At 29.9% G+C, this 26,142-nt stretch overlaps 3 protein-coding genes across 3 annotated transcripts; 1 reads left to right on the forward strand and 2 right to left on the reverse strand.

Annotated features, from left to right (window-relative positions):
* Window positions 1-2,368: 2,368 nt before the first annotated feature.
* Window positions 2,369-6,842, reverse strand: LOC105130889 (uncharacterized). Its single transcript, XM_011033616.1, has 10 exons — window positions 6,524-6,842; window positions 5,475-5,534; window positions 5,345-5,384; window positions 4,650-4,828; window positions 4,472-4,510; window positions 4,195-4,281; window positions 3,954-4,014; window positions 3,465-3,589; window positions 2,821-2,912; window positions 2,369-2,621 (listed from the first exon to the last, which is right to left on the reverse strand). The coding sequence occupies exons 1-10, from the start codon at window positions 6,569-6,571 to the stop codon at window positions 2,507-2,509; spliced, it is 846 nt and encodes a 281-aa protein (XP_011031918.1). The 5' UTR covers window positions 6,572-6,842; the 3' UTR covers window positions 2,369-2,506.
* Window positions 6,843-9,621: 2,779 nt separating this feature from the next.
* On the forward strand, window positions 9,622-19,253 carry LOC105130891 (Exostosin family protein). Its single transcript, XM_011033618.1, has 5 exons — window positions 9,622-9,879; window positions 10,374-11,037; window positions 11,136-11,266; window positions 14,148-14,496; window positions 18,295-19,253. The coding sequence occupies exons 2-5, from the start codon at window positions 10,591-10,593 to the stop codon at window positions 18,982-18,984; spliced, it is 1,617 nt and encodes a 538-aa protein (XP_011031920.1). The 5' UTR covers window positions 9,622-9,879; window positions 10,374-10,590; the 3' UTR covers window positions 18,985-19,253.
* A 114-nt stretch (window positions 19,254-19,367) lies between these two features.
* LOC105130988 (trichome differentiation protein GL1-like) lies at window positions 19,368-24,660 on the reverse strand. Its single transcript, XM_011033736.1, has 5 exons — window positions 24,347-24,660; window positions 24,070-24,199; window positions 23,592-23,924; window positions 20,922-21,027; window positions 19,368-19,649 (listed from the first exon to the last, which is right to left on the reverse strand). The coding sequence occupies exons 1-5, from the start codon at window positions 24,489-24,491 to the stop codon at window positions 19,368-19,370; spliced, it is 996 nt and encodes a 331-aa protein (XP_011032038.1). The 5' UTR covers window positions 24,492-24,660.
* Between the last annotated feature and the right edge of the window lie 1,482 nt (window positions 24,661-26,142).

Consider the following 26,142-nt stretch of genomic DNA (forward strand, 5'->3'; position numbering starts at 1 on the left):
GGGCTATTTAAGGTTATATACAAGTTTATTAAGATATATAAAGTTTTTTATAAGTATTTTGCATCAAAATAAGTTAAAAATCAATTTTTAAATTAGAAAACCAAACACTAATTTTTCAGTCACCATTCCATGCAAAATAAAGAATGGAGTCGGCATCCCATCACTTTCTTTCAAAAAAAATAGAATCGATGAAATTTTCAAATAAAAAAATAAGGTCCACACACAAGCCTAACTTACCAAGTCAGACAAAACCTAGTTTCTCTCCTTTTTTTTTTGTCTAATTTTGTTTTCTTGTACTCTTTATTTGTATTTTTTATTTTTTAAAATTTATTTCTAAATTAATACCCCTTTTGATTTTTTTTAGATTGTTTATTTAACTATTTTCGAATAGTTGTTGTTTTTTTAAAAATTATTTTCCATATATTTAATGTTTCGAAGAGATTATTGTAGTTTATCTATATTTTTTTTATGTTTTTATGTAGATGAATGCTATCTTCATGGTGTTTTTATAAGAATAAATATTATTTTCATGGTAAGAAAATGTAACCTTTAGGGTAAAAAAATGTATGCATTAAAGGAAAAGGTTAGGGTTAAATATAATAATTATCTTTTTTATATATATAATAATAGATAGTATTATCAATAAAATATCATATTTATCTATCTTTTATTTTTATGAGAATTATTTTCCTTTTATTTTGGAATTTAATTAGCATTAGTAGTTCTTTCTTAATTTATCGGTTCATATATTTTTAGATATATTATGTCTAGACACATATCCTTTATATATTTTTTAATTAAAAGAATTTTATACGGTTAAACGCACTCACAACATTGTTTTATTTTTCAACCATGTTAAAAAATAACTTGAGACCTATCACATGTTGACAACTCTATTTTATATTTATTAACGCATATAATCCTTGTTTTATTTTATTATATGCAAGCATATAATTTTATATTTATAATTATATTTTGTTCTTGATGTTAAAAAGCACAACACCAACACCAACAAACTCGTTCTTTTGTGTTAGAAAAAACTATATGGTCGGCAATGAAGTAAGTCAAATAGACTTGTCAACACCTTTTTTTTTTTATATATATATATATTTAACACCTTTTTATATATATATATATATATATATTGGCATAGATGATCCTCAATTTATTTAATTAAATGTATGTGATTTATTATTATAATTTGTTGTTGTAAAAAAATATATTTAAAAAGCTTATATATTTATTTTTTATTTAAAAAATAATTATTTGACCCTGATGAAGCACAAGTCAAATAGCTAGTAAACAATAAAACAACTATCATGTTTTCCTATCTTAATTTTTCATTTCAAAATGTTTTATTTGATCATCTAACTTTATTTCTTTTTAATTGAGCTCTTCCAAATTATATTAGCCTAGTTTTATTTGTGGATTTTTCTACTTCACATGCTTTTGCACAAGCAAAAGATTGAGAAATGTCGTAGTGTTAGATTAAAAATTAATTTTGTGAAATAGAATTTTATAATTGAAAACAAATCAAAATAACAAGGATGAAAAAAAAACTTGATATTGAAAAGACATAGAAACTTTATTCTGGTTCCTGAAGTTTCAGTTTACATATTTTAGTTGGTTCTTAAAGTTTATGAATTTTATGTTTTGATATTAAAATTTATTTATTTTTATTTCTTTTCAATCTAATATTGAAATAAGAGATAAAAAGTTGTCAAAAAAAAAAGGTGGGGAAGAAGCTAACTGAAAATGCTCTGAACACCAAAAAGACCAATCTTAGAGTGAGTGAGTTTTTTTCGTAGAGAGGAGTTTTATGAGGGCTTGAGACGGTTTTTTTTTAATTCATTTTTATTTTGAGTTTTTCCATTAATCGGAGAATGTTTTAGGATTAAAAAGAGGTTTAATGGGTTCATAACATGTTTCTTAAGTATTTTTGGGTTAAAAATTTGAAAAATAAAATTTTAAAATGTAAAAACTTTAGCTTTACTTTATAGCTATACTTTGTATCATGACCTTTCAAACTCAAACATGTTTGGGCCTTTTATTCTGGCCAGGCCTTGCAATCCTAGTCACAACTAGCTTATTTTAAAACAAGCCTCAGCTCTCTCTCTTTATATTATTATAATAATATATTTATTTTTAAAAAAAGTATTTTAAAATAAACCTTAGCTTCAACAATTACACGAAGTTTGCTCAACTCGGTGTAGTTTCATAATGTTCCTCACCAGCGAGGATATGAGATTGGAGCATAATTGATGTTGAATCTAAAGGGTCGTCTGCCATCACTTCTATTCCAGTTGTTTCTGTTTCTTTCGTCACAAAACGTAACCAAAGCTATCACAAGGAACAAAATATACATATCTGAAAGACCAATTCAAAACCCTTTGTTCCCATTGATATGGCCATGCTCAAATTAAATAAGCCGCAGCAAACCGTTCGATTAAGGGCTATAATGTGGGGTTTAATAAAGAAAAGAAAAGGAAAAAGAAGAAAAAAAGGTTCATACATCAGTCAAGATTAATGAAGATACAATCACAACATATGCCAGGAAAAAGAAAATCGCAATCTGCACAAAGAACTTTGGATTCTCTCTCATGTTTGGGGATGTCACTGCCCTGTTAATCAGAAAACCATTCAACTTCGTTAGGCTTTGCAATGGAGAGTAATTAGCTTTGATTAACCTCAAATGGAGGGGCATGAACGAAAATGAAAAGATCAAAATAGACTCTTCAATCGATACACCGTAACAATCTCCACTGGATACAAACAAAGAAAGAACATCGGCGTTTTGGCCATGCTGAAAAATGATGTTACCTAGCAATGCGCTGAGAAAACAGTTGAAAGGGCAAACTTTGGATAAAGACGATGCCTGGTCCTGTTAGAGTGGCTGTTACTAAATTGTCACCCTGCAATTTCAAAGACAGTTTAGAACAGCCAATTATTGCAAAATGTTAATTATATACTCCAGTGATACAGGGTGTTTTTCATAAACAAAGAAGCTATCTTTAACTTTGTTGATTCATTATTTTGTATTGTGGTTGTTTGGTCCCTGTAAATGAGCACTTAGGTTTCGTGGTGACGAGATCAAGGTAACTCTTATATAAGGTATAAATTAGAGAGACTAAGCTACTATTTTCTACATGAAAAAAGACAAAAGTCTGCGTTGTTTTCATTTGCTGCTAACACCTAAACAAGAAGAAGATTTTATCTGCTTTCATTCTCCATCCGTTTTCTGTTATGCCAACAGTGTAAAGGCACAACTCAGCATACTAACAATATCACATTAGGCAAGAAGCCGTGAGTATTAACTGATCACTATAATCGAACAACAAGCACACTCTAAAGGAGAAAGTCCACAACATCACTAAAAATTAAGGGCCTGGACCAACAAAGACAAAAGTAAACAAAAACATGAAGAGAGAGATAGAGAGTAAAATCTATAAAAAAGAGCAACTTACCCCAAAGACTGCTCGTCTCACTGGCCCATTGTACTTGATTTGGACATTGACTGTGGTATTAAGGGCAGCAATGCAAGACACATCAACAGATAATACCTCACCCACCTCAAGAACTTTCTGTGCAACTGGCAAAAAACAAAAGCCATAAAGCTCCCAGGGTCAGTGCAAAAGGGGACAGATCCAGAGATTAGTGTGGCAGAAAAAACAGTAAACACGTCCATGAAAAGTGTATACAATCAAAGATCAAGCATAATAGGGAGAAATGGAAGAGGAAAGTGACAATATAAAGAAAAGAACAGAAAGGAAACAAGTGAGTGGGTGTTGCAAACAAGCATGACCGGACACTGATGCCTGCCAAGATATTCCAAACCACATAGATAAGCCTAAAAGGTCAATCTGTTCCTGATCCAATTTGCATATATAGAATTCAGGGAAGACCCACACTTTTATAAGTTCTTTCTAATTCTTGAGATGTCAGAAAATGCATACCAGATCCTCCAGCAAGAATAAATGCAAGTCCCTGTCCAGTTATCTTCTGCCTCAAAAACCCCTATAGAAGCATCAATATCACCATAAAAAAATTCAGATGACTTGAGGAAAGATCAAGATAAGACCAGTTTAAACAGAAAAAAAGATTGCTTGAATGACCATGACAGTCAGTCAACAAAAGCAAACAGATAAAATTGAAAAATTCAGAGTGGAGAGTGCTTGCAAACAAAAATAATCTAACCTCTATATTAGGCATGACATTACGTGCCCTGTGATCTAATGCATTGCTGACCTTCACATCATTGACAGAGCAAAGGAATGAATCTGGCTACACAACAATTTCACAAAGAAATAAATTTGCAGCAGGTAAAGAGTAAGGAGGGAAAAACACACTTCTACTTAGAAAATAATGGAAGCTTTGAGCATCTAAGTTTTTTCACTGCAAAATGACTAATACCATAAGAAGAAAATTCTTATCAGCAAAACCAGGGACACAAACAAAAAGACCAGAGCTTTACCAGGCATAAAATCTCTCCTCCAAACTTCGCCAAGTCAATCTGCAGACAAACCAACAACAGACCAGACAAATTACAAACAACAGCCAGCCATATTAAATTATAAATTTGGGATCATGAGCTTCACATCACAGGATAAAAAATAATGCATCTCAGAACTTCCCGTAATAGAAGCACAAACCGGGAGGATTCTTGCAAGAGAAGGTGTAGCAATTCCAACAAATCCATCACTTGGACCAGGATTACGGAAGATTACACTAGTAACAGCCTTGCCAAAAAACCACTGCCAGACACCCACTTCATTTTCAGGGATTAAAACATTCTCCATTTCAATGGACCCAGACATGAAGCACATAGCACCTGCACTTTACTTGGGTATCAGTTCCATGCAGCATGGTAATAGTGAATGGAATGTGTGTTTCATAATTAAAGATGTTTGATTGGGCAAAGCACCGACTTGAAATAAAAAATCCTTCCTCTCCCGGCTCCTAAGGATATCCTGGCGTGCTTGCCTCGATCTTATATGGCAAGAGAGAAACAAACAGGTGGCACTCTAAACAATCATCATCAACAGATAGTATTGTACATAATATAGTTTTTATCGTTAAAAATAGATTACAAAATACCGACATGTGCAAAGATGCCATCAGGAAACCTCCTTTGTTAATGTTAGCTACATTTGGGAGTTAGTTTAAGAGTCATACCCATGAAAAAAATTGCCTTTTGCTTTGTAGTAGGGATTGGCTCCTACATTTTCTGTTTCCTTTATAAATGATATTCATTCATTCATTCATCACAAAAAAAAAGGAAAGGAAAAAAAAAAGCTAACACAGATATGTATAAGCCATAAAGAAAATCGAGTTTCAATCACCTTACCTGGTTTTGCAACAATTTTTTCTTGTGGTTTCAACATTATCTGAATATGCAAAAATCAATACCATTGAAGAAATTTAGAAAAGAGAACCAAAAAGGAGGGGCACAAACTAGGGATAATTATCATACACACCTGAACCACCTGAGCTTCACCCCCCATAATCTGGAAAGGTATCACATCACCTTGATGACTCTACATTACATTATCCCTCATGAGATTGTTCAGTGTATGTAATATTACAAAATTAAAATACAGACTCTCAACAACAAAGAAGGCAATATAAATTGGTGATCCTGGGATCAAGTTAGTCTTCATAAAGTGGGCAGAACTGATGATACCAAACCAGGAAGAATGATACCCACAGGACTAGCAAAATAAACAGCATATCCACACCAATTAATGTTGTTGATCGCCTAAAGGAAATAGGTGGAAACCAATCACTCAACATTGTTTTCTATCTATTGAAATTATTAATGATATAAATTGAATGGTGAATTAATTTTAAACCATTACACCACAGTAGGACTTCCTAGGTCATAACAGTTGCAAAGCGGAACCAACTTGAAAACTCTCTCTTCGAATCAGAATTCATTTTCCTTTTATCAGCCTGCCCCATCAACCACTACTGTTTTATTGTCTTCTTCTGCGCATTCTTATATCTTCAATCTTCATCATTTTGATCATACAATCTTTATATTCATATTCATATTGAGATAGGCAACAGCCAAAGAAGAACCAAACTTAAACCTAGAGCATGTTCCAAAAAGCTTCACAGACCAAGCAGCCAAGAATCTTCCTTAATACAGGAAGAAGAGTTTACAAAACTAGATAATAGTTTGATCAGCGTTCGCTGATGAGGTGAGAACCTCAAAGGTCAGAAAATCCAACAAAAAAATAATAATTCAGCGATACCAATTTCCAAAATATTCCTCAATTCTATAAATAAAAAAAATCCCATTTTACACAAAATCTTGTTCAATTAGCAAAAACAGATCACATTTATATCGAATTGAGTAACAAAGTCACTTCTGCTACTAAATTCAGCCATGGACAATGAACATAAAAAAGGGATCAAACCACACTAAAACCCTCAACTCAACATCCATCATTCAAATTTTATTCATTGACATCAGCGACCAATCATATAGACGTAATTGTGAAAATAGAGTGAAATCGTATACCTGATAAACGTAAGGTTGAAACGGAGTAGAGAAGAAAGGTGCAGCCATGGAGGCGCTAGGATTACAGAAGCAGAAAGAAAAATAAGTCCTTTAATTGTATAACGGAGATCACAAAAATGGTTCCATTTACGTTATCAGATCAGAAAAATTCACATTCACACATCGAAAACTAATCTAAAAAATTAACAGAAGCACGAAGCTGAACGGTTCTTTTTCTTTATTTAATTTTCAGGAGAAAGGGGTTTGAGTTCTGGATGATGCTGAATCTTGTTGATTTGCCTTTGAAAGTTAAGTGATTCGATGCCGCTGTTAGTTTTTGATGATACCGCTTGAGCGCTGGGTAAATATTATTTTAAAAAAACTATATTAAAACTATGTTATTTTATGTTTTGAAATTTAATTTTAAAAAATTAATTTAAAAATAAAAAATAAAAAAAATTCTTAAAAATGGTTGGATTGTAAAGGTTTTTATTTTTGCGTTGTTATCGAGCTGAGTTACATTATTGATAGACTGAACTATAGAGTCCTAATTATAATTATTTTTTCAAATATTTTTTATTTTAAAATATATTAAAATAATATTTTTTAAAAATTATTTTTGATATTAATACATCAAAATAATTTTAAAATAAAAAATATATTAATTTAAAATAAAAAAATAAAAAATATTTCTAAAACACAGTATTTACTTTATTAATAATGGCAAAGTGGGTCCGGTTGTTGATGGGCCTTACCTGTTTTACAGGACATTGTACCCAGTTAAAGGCAGAACATCCATTCAATCCCCAGAAGGCCTCTGTTCTGGATCTCTACCCAATTGAAAGCGCTCGTGATTTTTATTATTATTATTATTATTATTATTATGTTTCTGTTTGCATTTTCAGAAGCAATGTTTGCATGTTAAGTAGCAATGAGTTAGCGCTGAGCTTCTTAACGCTGGGAAGTAGCATAGATTAGCCAATCATGATGAATAATTAAAATTTAAGAGTAAAATTGAATTAAAAAACTAGAAATTTGATGCAAATGTTAGCTACGGAGTTTATAAAAAGTCAAAACTCTTAAAAATAAAAAAGACAAATTTAAAATATTTATTTTTTATGTATATGTGTCTTTTCTTATAAAAAAACCATCACAAAACTTTTTATAAAAAAAACTAAAAATCATAATAATATTAAATAGAAATAATAAAATAGAAACCTATTCCCTTAAGTTAGGAAAAAAACCTAGAAAATCATAATAATATCAAATTGAAGAAAAATAAAACTAATTCTTTTTTTATTTTTTACAAAAAACTCAAGTACTAGTGTTCCTAGTTAATTAGAAACTCACCCTAAAGTTCAAATATCAAATATAAAATGTCATTCATGGCAAGCATCCTTTTATATATGGACTATTCCATCTACTCTTAAGATTTTTAACTGAACGTCTCATCACGGATTTTAAAATCTTTATCTTGAGCGTCTCATCATGGATCCGATCATGATTTTTAATAATATGAACTATTGTAGATGAAAAATAACAAATTGTTTCTTGGACTTTTCTCTTCCAATAATAGTTATTCAACAATACATTTCAACCACTCGTCGAGAATTGTTAAACTCTAGTATATATCTTTTATGACTTTTAATTATTATGATTTGAAAACACATAGCAAAAATCATAGGGATCATTGGACTTTGCTAAAACTTAACACAAGTAAAAATAAAGAGTAACAATATTTATCACGTATCAAAATTTTTAAAAACCAAGAACATTTTAATTATAGACAAATGTATAAAAGATTCATTTTTTATTCCTTGAAATCTTTATTTGTTAAAAGGCTATTACATCCATTTATATAGAAAAACCTAATAATACTTAATAGGAAAAATAAAATAAGAAAACTATATATTCTCTTTAATTAGGATACAAATACTAGAAAGGTATAATAATATAGAACATGAAAGAAATAAAATCAATTAATAAAAATACTTATTTAAAAAAAAACCTTCAGAATTAATCAATAAAATAGTGAAAAAAATTAAAGACAAGAAAAAACAAAAGATTTAAAAACAACAACCAAAATGTGTAGGCTTATAGTAGGCCACACAAAAGGCTCTAATTTTTTTTTTATTAAAAGTGTTGGCGACACATTTGTCACTAGAATCTAATTACCACTATGATGTCTGAAAAATTAAAAATATGATTTTTTTTCTATTGAAAATTGTTTTTCAATCAATTTTCACTAAAAAACAACTAATAAACACTATAAAATATTCCCTAAACTACATGTCAATAAAATAAAAATATGAATTATATAAAATAAATCAAAATAAAACCTAGTCTTGTTTTTCATGCATGTTTATAAGGAGAACACTGCTATAATTAAACTCGTTTAATTGAATAGAACCTATTAATATTTTATAAATATATTGTTTTTTCTCTCTTCATTGTTACCAAGTGAATTTCTTCTTTTTTTTCATGATCAAAGCTAGAAAATAAAAAAATAAACTTTTAAACAATAAAAATTGTCTCGAATTTGGAATTAAACATGTATTTTCTTCATGTTTTATTTCGGTCATTCTTTTTTATTTGGTAGTTTTGCTATAATTTCAAAATTAATTTTATTTATAAAAGGATTAAATTGAAAAAAAAAACTAAATGTTTTAGTAAAAAAGGTAATTTGATAATGAATACCCGAATGCGAATATTATTGAGTTTCCTATTAATATTATAACACAATGCATTCGGATGCTTTTAAAGACTCACACATGCATGCATGCATTCTTATAAACACTTCAATAATATAGGATAATTGATTTGCTTATTAAGTGATTATGATTTATTAAATTATCGTTTAAGGTACAGATTCTAGGAAAAAAGACATGTTCATTGGAGTGCATATCAAAATATTTTTAAAGGATATTTTACTTGAAAATAAATTAAAATAATATTTTTTATTTTTTTAAAATTATTTTTTATTCAAGTATATCAAAATGGTGTGAAAATATAAAAAATAATTTTTATAAAATACTGTTTGAAATGCAATTTTAAACTGTGTCCAAATATTAAAAAAAATAAAAATAAAAATTATAAAAGAGCAAGAAAAGCAAAACGCCTTGGAAAAGAAAACTCTAAAGAAAAGATAGGATTGAGTAAAGGCATTTCATGGCGCAACGGTCAGTCCGTTTACCGGGTCCGTTGCAAACGCAATGCTTTCCCTTCTTTCCCTCCACAGTCAAATTCACTTTTCTCCTTTCCTTCCTTCCCTCCTTCATCACTAAACCTTTTCATATCTCATCATTTCCTTCCAATTTCGCAAGGTACTTTCAATTCCCATTCTCATCCTCTTCCTCCAATCTCTGTTCCAATACCAGGTACTTTCTCTCTTTCTCCCTTCTTATTTTTTGCAGTTCTTTTAAGTCCTTTTGAATTTTAATATTCATGCCTTCTTACATTAATCTCTCATCAATAACGGAATGCTTAAGGTTAATATTGAAGTACAAGGAGAATTTTTATTGGTATAAATTATTAAAAGCATGCCATTAATGGATCTGCCCCGTCTCAAGCTTTGAAAAATATATATAAATGAACCCAGTTTTTTTTTTTTTATATATATATATATTTAAAAAAAGTAATCAAGTGGTTATTAAATAAAGCCTCCAAATTTGGAGAGGTGTGACGTGCACAAATGATTGGAGATTGGATTGTTGTAACTATCTAAAGTTAGTTAATCTATAGATAGTAAAATATGTTGTCAGGATGGATTATGTATTCTTTCTTAATTGTAATTCCGATTGAATTGAGTAAATGCTTGAGATTTCTTAGTTTTTTTTTCAAGCTGATTGATGTTTTCAGTTTCTGGTTTCAGAAGCTGGCCTTTTTGGAGTTTTAGATTTGAAGGGTATAATTTGCAAGATAAAACCAAGATTCTGCTTTTTTTCACGCGCTGCCGATGGTTTTAATGTTGTTTTGGCCTCCCCAGCAACCGAATCTGTGAAATCTCTGAATCTTCAATCCCAAAGGACTAGATTGATGTGCTCATCCTTTATATGAAGGAGTTTTTTGATACTGTTATCACTACTTAGATGATTGGGAACAGAGAACTTTTTGGAGTTGTTCTGATGAGAGAATTATTATGGCGTTGTGCTTGGAAAAAAGTTGATTGGAGAAAACTGCTGTTCCTTGGTGTGGTCATGACAATAGTTGGAGTTTTGGTTCCCGCATATACATTTCCTCATACAGTGAATATGTGGTTCCTTTCTCCACCTCTAGCTGTTTCATCGTACGTATCCTTGAATGGTAGTATGCAGTTAAGAGAGGCTCCTACTGAAGCAAGGGTTCAAAAATTTCCTCCTGTTTCTGCTGCTTCAGTTCTTTCTCCGAATACCACAGTGCCATCTAAAAATAAAAGTGCCAAAGTCTCTCGGACGAGAAACTCTGTATTAAAAAGGAGAAAGAAGAAGAGCAAGGAAAATGATGAGTCAAAGATTGTTCTTCCTCCTCCTCGTAGTCCCATACCTCCCCATATGCAGGTACAGCCATTGAGTATTGTAACCTCAAACTTTTCTTTGGGAATTATCATAAAGGAGTCGCTACAAACAATTATTTTTCCTCCTTTCATATAATTCAGAGATTCATTTGGTCCTTGTCACCGAATGATGCACTTATATATGCCAAAAGGGAGATTGAGCATGCCCCAGTGGTTATTGACGATCCTTATCTGAGTGCCCCTATATTCCGCAACATTTCTGTTTTTAAGAGGTATGTAATGCTTCTCGCCGCCAGTTTATGGTCTCCTAAGTTAAAGATAACATGAACTCTGCCAATCTGTTTATATGAAGAGAGGGAGACAGATAGGCATTTCATTGTTGGTTGCATAGACGAAAGAAAAATAGAAGTGCATAAATTGCAGGGAGGTAGAATTAGCAGTATTTAAACAACTAGTTCAACTGGGTTTGTCACGGTCATGCAATATGAAGATAATTTAATGAATAGGTCTTTAGCTATGGATTTGCTATGGATCGAGGAAAAAGGAAATTGGTGTAGTTTTCTCCTTCATATAGCTAGTTCGGTTGTTTTCCTTGTTGAGTCAAGTCTCATTTCAGTTTTGTGTCTGTATTGTTCAGTTTATCTTGCATCTCCATACCATTCTTGTATTTTGAGTTCTTCTGATGAGTAATATTACTCCCTGTCCAGATTCGATAAGCAGGCATAGTTCGTTTCGTTCAGTGCTAGAGGTTTCCAAGAAAATTCATTATCCCCTTGTCTAGAAGAATTAGAAATACACTGTCTCTTTAACAGATTTGCATTGTAGGCAATCAAAGAATAAGTGCTGCTTTGCTGTTATGACAAGAAAACATCTATTTTTCTTTCCTGTTCAGATGACACTAGTTATTAGGTCCGAATCAAAGATTCTCCTTTTTATCGGCCATACTCTTGGGGCAGAATAGAGAAACTTCAATACCACATTACAATTACAAATACAAATAGAAAAGAAACTAAAATATTTAGGGTTCTCGTAGATGTAAAGATAAAAACACCTTGGATTTTGGATTGTAACAGTGATGCATATTTTTTAGGTCAAGTTTTTTTCTTTAATTTTATCCTTTCAAATTAGAATGGTTTAGAATTAGATTTGATGATTTGATTTGATTGACTTTATATGAGGTTTTTATAGTGTTGGAGAAAAAATTTGGTGTTTAGTTGATGCTGAATTTGTCAAAATAATATTTGATTTCATTGATTTAGAACAATTAAAACTTTAAGGATCAAATATGAAACTAAAATAAGTATTTAGGTTTCAAATAGTTGCACACTATAAATTGTAATGATGCCATGTGTTTGTGTTTTAACCCTATTTTTTTAAAATTTTTTCTTTTTAAATTAGGTTGATTTAGAATCGAACTTGATTGCTTATTTTGATTGGTTTCTACGAGGTTCCCACAATGTTAGAGAAAAGAATCTAGTTCTAGTGCTTTGATACTCAATTTTAAAAAATAAAATTCTATATTATGATTTGGGTTACAGATTTGATGGGTTAATCTAAATCGAGTCGGGTTGTTTTTTTAAGTTCTATTTTTAACTTTATCTTTTAACATAGGTTTTGTTTAGAATTGGAATTTATGATTTATTTATTTATTTTTTTGGAGTTAACTTGGTATTGTAACCAACGTCGTGTGTTTGACAGGTTAATATAGGTTGACTTGAGTTGTTCTTTGTGATTTGTTTTTAATTTGCTTTTTATGAGTTTATCTCATTCTCATAATCCAAGTCGCAAGTTTTACGAGCTAACTTAAGTTGCAAGTTTGACATGCTAATCCAGATTAACTTGATTTTTTTGTTATTTTTTTAATTGTTTCTTCTTCTTTTTTTTTTTTACAATTTTATCTTTTAATATTGGGTTGGTGTGAAAATTTGTTTCGTATTTTTTTTTAATTTACTTTCTATGAAGGTTATCATATTTTCATAACTTAGCTTGTGAGTTTGAAAAGTTAATTAGAGTTGTTTTTTTGTCTTTTTTTTTTTAAAAAATTGAATTAAGTTTTTCTAGTTTTGTCCCTAATATTTTATTTGCTAAGAATTGATCTTTATAATTTATTTTAATTTATTTTTTATGAGATTATCGTGCTTTCATAACTTGGAACACAAATTTAATAAGTTATCATGAATTATCATGGGTCAATTTAATATGTTATCATCTCACTATTAAATTTTTTTTTTTATCTAATATCTCATTGTATCCATATTTAAGAAAAGTGTTGTCCAATATGCATGGTAAGATTTTGAATTTAAGATAAAAAAATTCTTTCTAAAAAAACATATTAGTAATTCCTTGGAATTTTCTTATGTTAAACAACAATTTGATCAAGCTAACAACATAACTCATGTCAACGATGTAGCGTACGCTGTAAGCAAGTAATGACATAGGAATCCTTCTTGTCCGCAATGCAAGCCTCCTTCTAATTTTTTTACCTTTTAGCATTCACCAATTGTTTTTCATGTATTTATGTTAAGATTTGTGGTTCAGTAAGTTTTCACTTACATCTCTTCTACTTACCGAATTTGTACATCCAGGGCTACATATTTAGTACTTGGAGGTTCGAAGTCATTGAACCTAGTGTGTATTTTATGAATGAAATAGGATTACCCAAGCACTTGTTAATTTTCTCCATTTATGAAATGCTATGATGTTCAACAATCAGGTTAGCCAATCCGACAAGCCTTTGATTCCCTGCAAGCTTTACGAAACTTGTTATTAAAGCTGCCTTTTGAATTGCCATGACAGAAGTTTCTCTTTTGTTGCATACTGTAATTAAACGCATCATCATCAGAATAAAAATACTTCGCTCAGTATGTAAGATATCTTGATTATGCAGTGGAGGAGAGTAACGTTTGTTTGAAAGAAATTCAAACTAACTGAATCAATAAGTGGTTGAGGCTGTCCTGTTTTGTTAGTTTCCATCTACTCCTTTGTTCCACAGTGCTAGCATACCTGTAGCTGTTCTAAAAGCCAGCTTATTTCTAGTTTGGCCTCCTAGGGCTTTGATACCATATGTTATTCAGCTCAACGAACAACATGATTCTATTGTTGTCAATTGTTTTAAAAACATGTGTTTGAAGACAAATTCAACCTGGATTTCAGGAGCTACGAGTTGATGGAAACGATACTTAAAGTTTTCATCTACCCAGATGGAGATAAGCCCATCTTTCATCAACCGCATCTCTATGGAATCTATGCTTCTGAAGGATGGTTTATGAAGTTTATGGAGGCAAGCAGGGAGTTTGTCTCGAGAGATCCAGAAAAGGCTCATCTATTTTATCTTCCTTACAGTGCACGCCAGCTGGAGGTAGCGGTTTACGTGCCTAATTCACATAACCTGAGACCATTGTCAATCTTCATGCGAGACTATGCAAACATGATTGCTGCAAAGTATCCATATTGGAACCGCACACATGGAAGGGACCATTTTCTTGTTGCATGCCATGACTGGGTATGGTAATTTCTTATCCTCTCCGTAGATCTCCATTTTGATTTTGTGAGTGCTGATATATAGCTGCTTTATAGTCGGACAGTAAATTCCTTGTTTCTGTCTTTGTGGAAACACATAATTGCAATCCTCGGAGTAATTATTGTGTTTTTGGTCACATCTGTAGTTTTTCCTATCACATCCATTGATGATTGCCTTTGACAAATACCCCATTCAAGATGGTTAATAAATCTGGTATAGTTAAAGTGTCACTGAGCCGCCAGGTGCAAAGACATCCATGTTGTCCTTAAAGAAACATGTTAGAAAATTTAAATAATCTTAGACACTCTAGAAACTTCAGCTGCATTTCCATATAGTCAATGAATTCGTTGGGTTGACATGTCTAGAATCATTCAGTTGTTCTTGTTAAGCATATAATCTGGTAATAATTGTCATCAAAGACATACCAGTCTTTCTATTCTCATCATCTGTGTTATCCATTAGCCTCTTTTTTCCCCACTTTTATTTCAACATGGACATATCTACTGAGTTAAAAGCTTTCAGGTACAAGATAAATTATGGATACTTCAAACGACAAACAGCTTCTATCCCTTCTATCCTCTTTCTTTCACTTTGAATTTCACCCAGGAAAATGTTATGCGTTCCGTACGGAAACAATTGGATTCTTTTCCGTACCATAATGTCATGTCATTTGTAATTCTGAAGAGTATCATTGTCATGTTTGTATCTAAAAAATAGTTTTTCAGAAATTATTTTTAAAATTTTATTATATTTATTTACTATTAAAAAAGTTGATTAATGAAAAATATTTTTCAATCAAAGAAAAGTTTGGCTTAGTTTTCAGGAAAGTATTTTTTTTTTTGCTGTGTTTATTTTCTGGAAAGTGATTTTCAGGAAATCATTTTCCAAACTTTCTTGTGTTTGTTTGTTATTAGAAAAGTTAGTAAACGAAAAACACTTTCCAGTCAAAGAAAAATTTGGCTTGGTTTTTAAAAAAGTGTTTTCCTGAAAAATTTAGATGGAAAATACTTTTCAGAAGTTGTGAAAAATTTAGAAATGTCATTATTTGTTAATTATATCAAATTTGATCCTCAAACTTTTGATTGCCATATATATTTTGTATTGAATATTTATTTTTCAATTTTATTTTTTAAAATTTTATTTTTATATTAACTTTAGTCTTTATTTTTATAATTGTTATTTGCTTTTCTTCTATTATTTTTTTTTAATTTTTTATCTATCAAATTTGATCCTCATTCTTTTAATTGTTACTTTTTATTTGAAATACTTTATGAAATGTTAATTATTATTATTTTAATTTCTTCATCTTTTTTTTTTAGATTTGATCTTTATTATTTTGATTATTATTTATTTTGTTTGAGATAATTTATGAAATTATATATTTTTTTCAATTTCATTCTCATTCAACTTTTTTATTTGTAAAATTTATTCCTCATTATTTTAATAAACTTGAGAGAAATAAAATATTAATAAATTATTTTCCAGTTTATTTTCCATAACATAACCAAATACTGTAAAGTGTTTTCTAGTTCATTTTCCATAACATTGCCAAATATTAGAAAATAATTTACTTTTCAGAAATTCACTTTCTAGGAATTCACTCTCCTCAGAATTCACTTTTTAAAAAGAAACAACTTTTCTGCAAACAAACGGAGTCTAAGATTTTAATTTTAATTTTATTGTAGACTAATTGTAATTGAGAAAAGTGTTTGAGCGGGTGGTTTAACTTTTAAAAAAAAATATTAATTTTTTAAAACTTATTTTTTTTTAGTATTTTTGAATTGTTTTAATATGTTGATGTTAAAAATTAATTTTAAAAAATAAAATAAAAATCATTTTAATGTATTTTCAAGCAAAATTAAAAAAACAAGTTGTTGTCCCAAACACCCTCTAAATATTTAATTATTATTCTAGGGAAAAAAAGAGAGAAGATAATGAGAACAAAAAGTATTTGATATGAGAGACAGAGACATGAATATACAAATAAATATATTTCTAAGATAATTTTAAAGTAAATTTCTATACTTTTAAATAAAAGTTATAATAGGACATATTTCTATAGATAATATTTTTTTTTATCCTTAAAACATCTTTGCAAAAAACTCTTAAACTCCAAATTTGTCAAAATAAGACATGTAAAGGTAAAAATAATAATTATTATAATTTTAAAATCCAATCTAATATATAACTCGAAATAAGACCTAAGTTACAAGTTAGGAGGATTAACCAAGTTTGATTCTATTTTTTTTAAATGACGAGAACAAAATCCTTTTGATTATTAAAAAAAATAAAATCAATGAGATTTTGATTTATGTTTTACCCCGGGGTGAATGAGTTACTAATCAACTTAAATTTTTGACTAAATTAATTTTTTTTATTTTTTTAAACTCGGAACCGATTCAAGTCTCGAGTATATTGAGTTCCAAGTCGACTTGCTAAGCCGATTCAAGTTTTATAACTAAGGTTATTATATTATTATTAATTTCAATATTTAATATAAACTAAATAAAATAATAATATATAATTATTTTTAAAAAAATATATGAATTTAAAAATAATAAATATTAAAAATATATTTTTTAATTTTTAATTTTTTCCACCATCAACTTAGAGCTCTATCAAAACAATTGTATATATCTTCCTTCTCTATTGTGTTTGGTCATCAGCTGTCTTTTATGAAGACAATAACAAAGCTAGTTTTTTTATCTCACCCGAACACATAAATGCGCTAGCAAACAAACATGCATAGAACATCAAATGTTTACTGTGAATATATATTTCAAAAGTGTGACTAGAATACAATAATCAGTTTGGATGCTGAACCTAATATGTAAAATAAAAAGCTTTAGATGCAAATGTTTACCCCGAGTTGTTGCGTACCAATTAACGTCAAAGCTTTGGCTTCACAACCAACCTTAGCTGAATAATTGTAAGTCTTTCTTGAGTGGCTAGTTACGCTAGACATATGATGCAAAGGAAAAGTTAAAGAAAACAATAAATACAGAATACATAATTTTGATGAGCGAAAGGAATTATAGATATAGATATGAACCTTAAATTTACAGGTTTAGTTTCTTTAAAAATAATAATAGTAAAGTATATCTCTTTAGAAGGCTTACAAAATATTACAAAGACCAGAAATTCTATTTTAATTAGAAAACAAAAATAAAAATCTGAAATTACAAAGAAAAGAAACATAAAATCTGAAAAAAACATAAATAATTACAAAACTATCAAAAACAGGGCCAAGCAATATCTTTAATATTTAAATTTATGATGGTTTATGTAGCGATATAGTATCTACCATATATATATATATAGGAAACGACATCCAAAAGCTCTAGTAAAAGTTTGAATGTGATATAATAATTAAATAAAAAATTATGATTTTTTTAAATTATCATTCCACTTCAGCGTGATTAGATCTTTTCTTGATTCTATAACCATCACATTAGTTTATAAATATATTTTTTAGGTTATTATCCATCTAATTTATTTATAATAAATATATATTTAATTGTTTAAAATCACTTATTATTGTGAGCCCGGCTCCATCAACCTGGTTCAACTTTCACTTGTCCTCCTAACGTGGATTTTACTCATTTAAATGTCTACAAATACGCACTCGTGCAGCTTGGTACATGTTTTGAAATATGAATTTTGTTCTTGCGATTTTCTTTCAATTACTTTCAGAATGCTGGAATGTTTGTTCTCGAATATTGCTCAACTACTGCCATTATGTTTTGTTAACCTAGTTTTCCTATGTTCTAAACCATACAGGGACCTTACACATTGACTATGCACGGGGAACTAACCAAAAACACCATGAAGGCTTTATGCAATGCAGATGTGTCTGAAGGTATTTTTACTGCTGGCCAGGACGTATCCCTGCCTGAAACTACCATAAGGAGTCCCAAGAGACCACTTAGAAATGTCGGTGGTGGTGTAAGAGTATCACAGCGTCCAATCCTTGCCTTCTTCGCTGGAAATATGCATGGAAGGGTCCGACCGACACTCCTGAAGTACTGGCACAACAAAGATGATGACATGAAAATATATGGGCCGCTACCCATTGGTATATCTCGAAAGATGACTTATGTTCAACATATGAAATCTAGCAAGTACTGTATATGTCCAATGGGCTATGAAGTTAACAGCCCTCGGATCGTTGAGGCCATTTATTACGAGTGTGTTCCAGTCATCATTGCAGATAATTTTGTTCTTCCTTTCAATGAAGTTTTGGATTGGAGTGCTTTCTCTGTTGTTGTAGCAGAGAAGGATATCCCGAAGCTGAAGGAGATTCTTTTGGCTATCCCACTGAGAAGATATCTTACAATGCTAGCTAATCTGAAGACGGTGCAAAAGCATTTTCTTTGGAACCCAAGACCACTCAGGTACGATTTGTTCCACATGATTCTGCATTCCATTTGGTTTAGCAGGTTGAACCATGTTCAAATCCCTCAATCGTAGCTACTCCTTTTGGTGTGCAATACTTCGGCAAAGTACAGCCAAGTATTGATGATGAGCCCAAAAGAGTAGACATTCCACATGGCCAGTATCAATTCTGTAAAACTGCTGTGGTCCCTGGAAATGGCTTGATGTCAATCATGTACTCTCAACTGAAGAGGCAGAAATGAATATTTTATGGGAAGAAAGCCAAGGACGTATGAAAATTCATGACACAGGCATGTACAGTATGATTTACAGATTGCATTATCTTTAGCCATAAATCAGCTATACTGGATGGACGTACATGGCTGTTAGCTGCCACCCCACTTGCCTTTAATAAATGAACGCTGGTGCTATTGAACCTAGGATAAATATTTGGTCCGGCCTATATATAGCCTGCTCCATTATGCTGGTGTTTTGTCACCACTCCCAGGACTCCCCTGCCATGAAACGGAGGAGCTCGGATTTCGCATACAAAATGATTGAACCAGACGTTTAATTCTTAGCGATGTGTAAAATGACAGCTGCGCCATTTGTAACTCGTAACCTGATAAGTGTCTGTTAGCTGGAGCTGTTGGCTCTTGCAACAGGTACTTGGAAAACTCGAATCTGTGACTCCCATACTTACAATCATACATAGCGCGTGGGAAATTTGATATCATAGAAGGAATGTTGAGGAGGAAGAGCTTGTGCCAAGAATTTCGAGTTTCTCATTCTTTAATGCGGTGTTTGGCCCGTTGGTAAGTATTGATTGGACATGACATGACTGAAGTTAATAAATAATTGGTTTAATGAGCATTTAATTGAATTAAATAATTTATTTTATGTTATATTTAATTATATAAAACAAGAATAGGTTCTCCTAGCTTGGATTAATTTAAATTTAAAAACATTAAAAAAGTTGATTTAATTTAAAATAGTTAAAAACCTAGATTAACATAAGATAACATGAGTAAAAGATTTATTGATTTTGAAATTTATTTTTATCAAAACAAGGTTGCATTGAATTTTTTTAATTTGAGATAACTCTCTCAAACATGAATCTTATCTTGAATCAATTTCTGAATCATATTTTAAAATTATGATAATAATTATTTTTTTATATCCATATGTTAATTTGAATTAACTCAGGTTAACCTTACTGATCCATGACTCAAGTCTTGTCCTGAGCTGACCTTAAAGTTTAGTTTTAAAACTATAATAATAATCATTTTAATCTTTATGTTGACACAAGTGAACGGTTAACCCGAGCTTTGTTCCAGGTTGACCTCCGAGTTAGGTTATAAAACTATAATAATAACAATTTTTATATTTATATTTATCTAAGTTAATGGTCAACCCAACTCATGGCCCGAGTCTTATTTTGGATTGACCCATAATTGAATTTTTAAACTATAATAAAAATTATTTGTATCTTTACATTGATTTAAGTTAATGGTCAACTCAACTCGTGACTAAAACCCAATCTTAGGTTGATCCCTAAAAAAATTAAAAATTATTATAATAATTATTTTTATTTTTATATTGACTCAAGTTAATAGTCAACCTAATTCGTGACCCAAGTCTTGCCTTAAGTCAACTCCTAAATAAGATTTTAAAAATATAATAATTATTATTTTTATCCTTATATTGACCTGAGTCAACAATTAACCCGATTTGTGATCCAATTCTTGACTCATGTTGATCTCTTGTTAAATTTTAAAATTATAATAATAATTACTATTTTTATATTGACCCAGATTATGCTTATAATTTAACAAGTTTGCCTTACCTTTTTAGCATTACACAAATTTCTGAACTAAAATAGCCTTGAAGAGGATAAAAATTAATTTTAATACTGTCCAAAATTACACCATACAACTTCACAAAAAAAATTATATTGCCGAGTTCATCTTTGTTTAGCATAACAAACAGTGCCTAATTTTCAATGATGATTGGTTTGTTATGAAAATTTTTACATTTCCAGATTTCTTGTGTAGAGATGACAGCAGAGCATCCTTCGCGGTTGTCCATAACATTCTTACACCGCTTCCGGGGACAAACAGGTGGTTGTAGAACCCAGTTCTAATTCCAAGGAGTGAATGAAGCCAGCCGCATGGGAAAGGGAATTAAATGAATGAGATTTGGCCCTCTCTCTGTGTATTTTTTTTACACATTTTGATATTTACAAGATGAAGTGTCCTGTAAATAAAAAACAATTGGCAGGCAGCACCTAACATGCATTTTTCTGTACCAAATCGCAATAAATAGTCTCAGAACTAACAAGATGGCCATGGTTACTTCTTCGGAAAGAGATGAATGAAGGGTAGAGCTATTGTATATATATATATACTGTATTGGAGAAGAGAATATGGTAATTATTACCCCATCAATTAAAAATTAAATTTACTTGTAAATTTGTCATGCGAATGAGATCATGGATTTTTTTTTATTTACTATTATTATTTTGTTTTACAGTTGGAGATATTCTCAAGCTAATTAACTGAATTAGTTTCCACATATTAAAATTAAAGCCATCTTTCTTACCTAATCAGAAAAGATTTTCCACACTGAATTTAAGAAATTTATAATCATTATATTTCTCAATAGCATGACTGAAATTTTTATTTTTATTGTCAACTTTCTTTATCACCCGTTGGATGTCCAAGATTTTTTTAGTTTAGGGGTAATGATAAAAAATATTTTTTAGTATGTGTTTAGAATTATAATTTCGGTTGTTTTCTAAAATATTTTTCACTTATAAAAATACGTTAATAATATTTTTAAATTATTTTTAAGATTAATATATTAAAATAATTTAAAAATATTAAAAATATATTAATTTAAAAAATTAATTTTTTAAAAATATTTTTAAAATATAATAAGTAATAATGTGTTTTTTCAGTATCAACTACCAACACCAGCTTGTTCCAAATGCTGCTGCTCCATTACGGGAAAACTTAGACCGCGAAAATTGAAAAAAGAAAAAAAAAACATTAAAAGAAACTATAGGGCTACTGGTTTTACTGTGCATCTATTACGGTCCTTTGAAATAATAAAATGATGATTTTGCCCCTGTTATCATAACACAATTGCTCTTAGAAACGAGGGTATTATAGTTTTTATATTGTTATTTGCACAATAAAGTTACTGATGGACAAGGGTACTTTTAACTTTTTTGTTTTTGTTTTAGTTTAGCCTCAAAATTACCACAATACCCTTAAAAAAGATTGGGCTTTGCCTTGATCAAGGGGTGTTCTTGTCTTCTCATTTTGATTTTTTGTAATTATCAAGTTCGAATAAGAGTATTTTAGTAACTCAACCCCATGCTCAATCTCTTTTTTAGATTAAATAATATTTTATTATAAATAAAATATTATTTAATCTAAAAAAGAGATTGAGCATGGGGTTGAGTAGACATACGTGGGTTGTTTTATAATTTTTGGAAGAGGCATATTATGTCATTCAACGACTAAACTTTAGTTTCCATGATAATATTTTAGTCCTCATGATATTGCCTTTATTTCTAGACGGCATGTATAACATAAATATGTTGAGTTTTGCATCAGTTTTCATCTTTTTTTTTTCCTCTCTTTTTCTTGGTTCCATAACCAACCCTTGCACATTTTCATTCAAATTAGCCCTTTTTTGATTTTTTTCTTTCAAATTTCAGTTCCTTTTGTTTTATTTTAAATTATCCATAGTATTAGAATTTTCTTTAATTTAATCCTTCTTTAGTTTTTTCACCTTTTAGATTTGGTCTTCATTCTTTTAATTTTAATTTTTTAAAATTATTCTCTTAATTAAATTCTCTTTTCAATTGCATCCCTCAACATTTTATATCATTTTCTTCATTAATTTTTTTTAATTGCATTTTTTAATATTTTATTTTATATTAAATTTTATCCTTATTTTTTTATTCCTAATTATTTTAGTTTTAATAATTTTTTATTGAAACTTTCTTTTTCAATTTCATCCCTTAATATTTTATTGATCAAGGTTTGGTTAACCTTCCAGGTTACGAGTTTGAAAGATAGAACCGAATTAGCTTATATTCTTTTTTAGATTCTTTTTTAAAAATGAATTTTGTTGATGTCATTTTTTATAGGATTATTATGATCTCATTGATTAGATCACAAGTTTCACATGTTAACTCAACTTTAAATTGAATATATTTTTAAAAAATTTATTTGTTGTTGTTGCTTGATTTTTTTTATTATAATATAAATGAATTGAGGTTTAACTTGATTATCAAAATTTTCTTACTTTTTTTAAAAGACAACAATCTCTTGAATTTTTTTTATAGGTTGAAAAAAGATTAGTACAACTCCCAACATTACATGGATCACCAATCTAGTTAAACCATCTAACATGAGCAACTTTTTATAATTAATTCAGGCTTTATATCATGTATTTTTTTTTTAACTCAAGGTTAAGGATATAGTTAAATTGTATTTTTAAAAAAATTTAAATTTTTTAGTTTTAAGTTAATTTTTTGTATTTAAATTATTTTGATATGTTAATATTAAAAATAAATTTTAAAAAATAAAAAAAATCATTTCAACACACTTCCAAACAAAATTATTTTTTTATAAAAAAGCTTGCCCATTCTTCCAAACACCACTTTCATTGCATCACATAATGGTCACCTCTTCACGATCGGCGATCGGTGAGCCACTGAATCCCCATCAAGTTGAAGAGATTTATCAACCCAATAAGATCCTTCAGCGGAGAAGTCAAAGAACTCGTCGACATCAAAGTTCCCAGTCTCCAAGTTCCATGCTTCTCTAGCGCTGCCCTCTTCCTCGACCTGAATGGCATCCGAAGTCTTTTGGTGCATGGTGGCTAGCGGTGTGGAAGGTTGATCTGGCATTTTCTCCTTTTGAGTTTGATCTATAATTTTCTTGCTCAAATGAGAATTCCAGTAGTTCTTAATTTCATTATCTGTTCGTCCTGGAAGTCTCCCAGCAATCAGTGACCACCTATATTCATGTCAAAAAACTGCTCAAATTGCTATCATATTAGACGATAGTGCTCGAAGACGCTCGGCACAAGATAGAATGAACATTTATATCAGTATAGCTCTCGTAATTAGAGTAGTGGTCCGGAGTTTAGAGAATAATTAACCTGTTTCCTAGCAGCTTATGAAGCCTGATAATCAAGTCCTCTTCGTCACATGATATGTTGCCTCTCTTGATGTTAGGTCTCAAATAGTTCATCCATCTCAATCTGCAACTCTTTCCACATCGATTTAAACCTGAAAAATATAAGAAAATATGGAGGTCCGTCTAGCTAGCATAGAGCACAAAAAAATAGTACTAACTGTTCGAAACCCTGGCAAAATGTAATTGCTAAAATTTACGGTGGTAGCTGTTTTACGAGGAAAACTGGGACTGAGATTGACCTGATTTAAGTGCAACTGTTTTCCACCTTCTGGCACCATGAACTTCAACGCAGTGAGCTAGTTTGTTATCTTCCTCAGCCGTCCATGCTCCTTTGCTCATAACTTTTTTAGTGGATGCATCAGTTACAGTATTCTTGGGAGCCATGAGAGGAAAGAGAGATACAGAAGTTTGAATATAAGAAAGACAAAGTTTTCTTGAAGTAGGAAATTGTTAAGAGTTAGCGAGATGCAGGTAGCATGTTCGCTAGTGATTGCGGCACAAAAAGGAGATGCAATTGGTGATTTATATGAGACGGACATAAATGCATGTTGGACTTGGGCAATTCATGAAGGGGAGAAGTAAGTATTAGTGTACATGTCTTATAGCTAATTAGTTGGATAGGTGTGATATATATATATATATACATATATATATATATATGTATATTAAGGGTTTATTTATCTTTAATATTTATTAAATATCTTATTAATGAATTTAACATTTAATTAAAGAATTTAAAGAAAAGATAAAGTTTTTTAGAAAAAAATATTTTGCAAAGAAAATTATAAAGTTATAATTATGAGATTTTCATTTCATAATGATATTATTTCTAAATGTTAATGGTCAATGTTCTATTAAGACTGCACATTAATTAAAACAATTGAGATTAATATATATTATGTTTTTTTGTTAATGAAAAGAAGAAGTTATTCTTATAAGTTGAAGTACGAGGGATACTTAAAAACTAATATATAAATATTTGTCAGATAACATGTGCACTAAACTGACTCGCATGAGAATTCTATATGGATAGATCACACGTGTCCATGGAAATATCTATGTGATAGTTATATAAGTGATTCTTAGACTTAAAATCGCTAAATTATTTCATATAAAGAATATTATATTTTGATTTTACTGCACGTTATCTTAATCAAGGGTATTACATATAATATGAATTATAGGAAAGTATTTAAGTAATCAAGAGAGGAATATTCATCATCTTAGGTGCATTGAAGAAAATGTTTCATTTGTTCCCAAATAGTATTGATTGTAGTTCTTGCTGAAGGTGAAATGAGATTTAAAAATAATTTTAAATCTCATTAAAAGAATCAATGACTATGGGGTCGATAATAAATATGATTTGATATAATAAATGTACCCTATGCTACAATGTCTAAGTCAGAATATTGTTGATGAAAGAATAATAATTAATTACACTGAGAAATAGATGACTAAAAATTAAAATTAAATTACTTATGATTTTTTTAGTATTTAAAGGATCATGATAAGTTGTTATATATTATTATATTTAATTTTTAAATATAAATTAATTCATTATTCTTAAATCAGGTTAAAATTAATTTTGAGGCATTTACATATCATGATGGAACTATATAAGGGATAAGAGTCATATGGGACTATATAAGGGATAAGAGATGACTCTCAATTTCAGATAAGATGACCATTAATCTCAAGTACTAAAATATTTGTCTGAAACATAGTGAATTTTCTAGGGAAACAAAAAACTAAAAGAAAAAAATATTGCCCTTTCAAACTACAAATAAATAAAGATAAATTGTAAAAATCAAATAGTCCATGGCTTGCAAAGGTATTCGATTTTTACTTTTCTCTAGTCATTAAACAAGTAGAAAATATGCGAGAGCACAAGGAAAGAGCAGTAATCGGTAGCAATTCATTGATGTGGAACTGCTCACAGTTGAATCAATCAATACCTTTCTAGAAAATCTTCGATTCATGATTTCACGCATTTAACTCTCCTTATAACCGCCTTTTCACAAATTTAGTTGTTGTA

The sequence above is a fragment of the Populus euphratica genome, unplaced genomic scaffold (assembly GCF_000495115.2).
Source record: "Populus euphratica unplaced genomic scaffold, PopEup_1.0 scaffold43.1, whole genome shotgun sequence".
NCBI lineage: Eukaryota > Viridiplantae > Streptophyta > Magnoliopsida > Malpighiales > Salicaceae > Populus > Populus euphratica.

Bases quoted from the DNA above. Each gene is read 5' to 3' on its own strand.
- LOC105130891 (XM_011033618.1), top strand. From the start codon at position 10,591: ATGATTGGGAACAGAGAACTTTTTGGAGTTGTTCTGATGAGAGAATTA. The intron at 11,038-11,135 runs GTACAGCCATTG...CATATAATTCAG, and splicing joins CCATACCTCCCCATATGCAG to AGATTCATTTGGTCCTTGTC. The intron at 11,267-14,147 runs GTATGTAATGCT...CCTGGATTTCAG, and splicing joins AACATTTCTGTTTTTAAGAG to GAGCTACGAGTTGATGGAAA.
- LOC105130889 (XM_011033616.1), bottom strand. From the start codon at position 6,571: ATGGCTGCACCTTTCTTCTCTACTCCGTTTCAACCTTACGTTTATCAG. The intron at 4,829-5,344 runs GTAAGGTGATTG...AGTAAAGTGCAG, and splicing joins AAAAATTGTTGCAAAACCAG to GTGCTATGTGCTTCATGTCT. The intron at 4,511-4,649 runs GTTTGTGCTTCT...GTTTGTCTGCAG, and splicing joins CTCTTGCAAGAATCCTCCCG to ATTGACTTGGCGAAGTTTGG.
- LOC105130988 (XM_011033736.1), bottom strand. From the start codon at position 24,491: ATGGCTCCCAAGAATACTGTAACTGATGCATCCACTAAAAAAGTTATG. The intron at 24,200-24,346 runs GTCAATCTCAGT...TATATTTTTCAG, and splicing joins AACAGTTGCACTTAAATCAG to GTTTAAATCGATGTGGAAAG. The intron at 19,650-20,921 runs GTAAAAATTTTC...TCTTGGCACAAG, and splicing joins TACACAAGAAATCTGGAAAT to CTCTTCCTCCTCAACATTCC.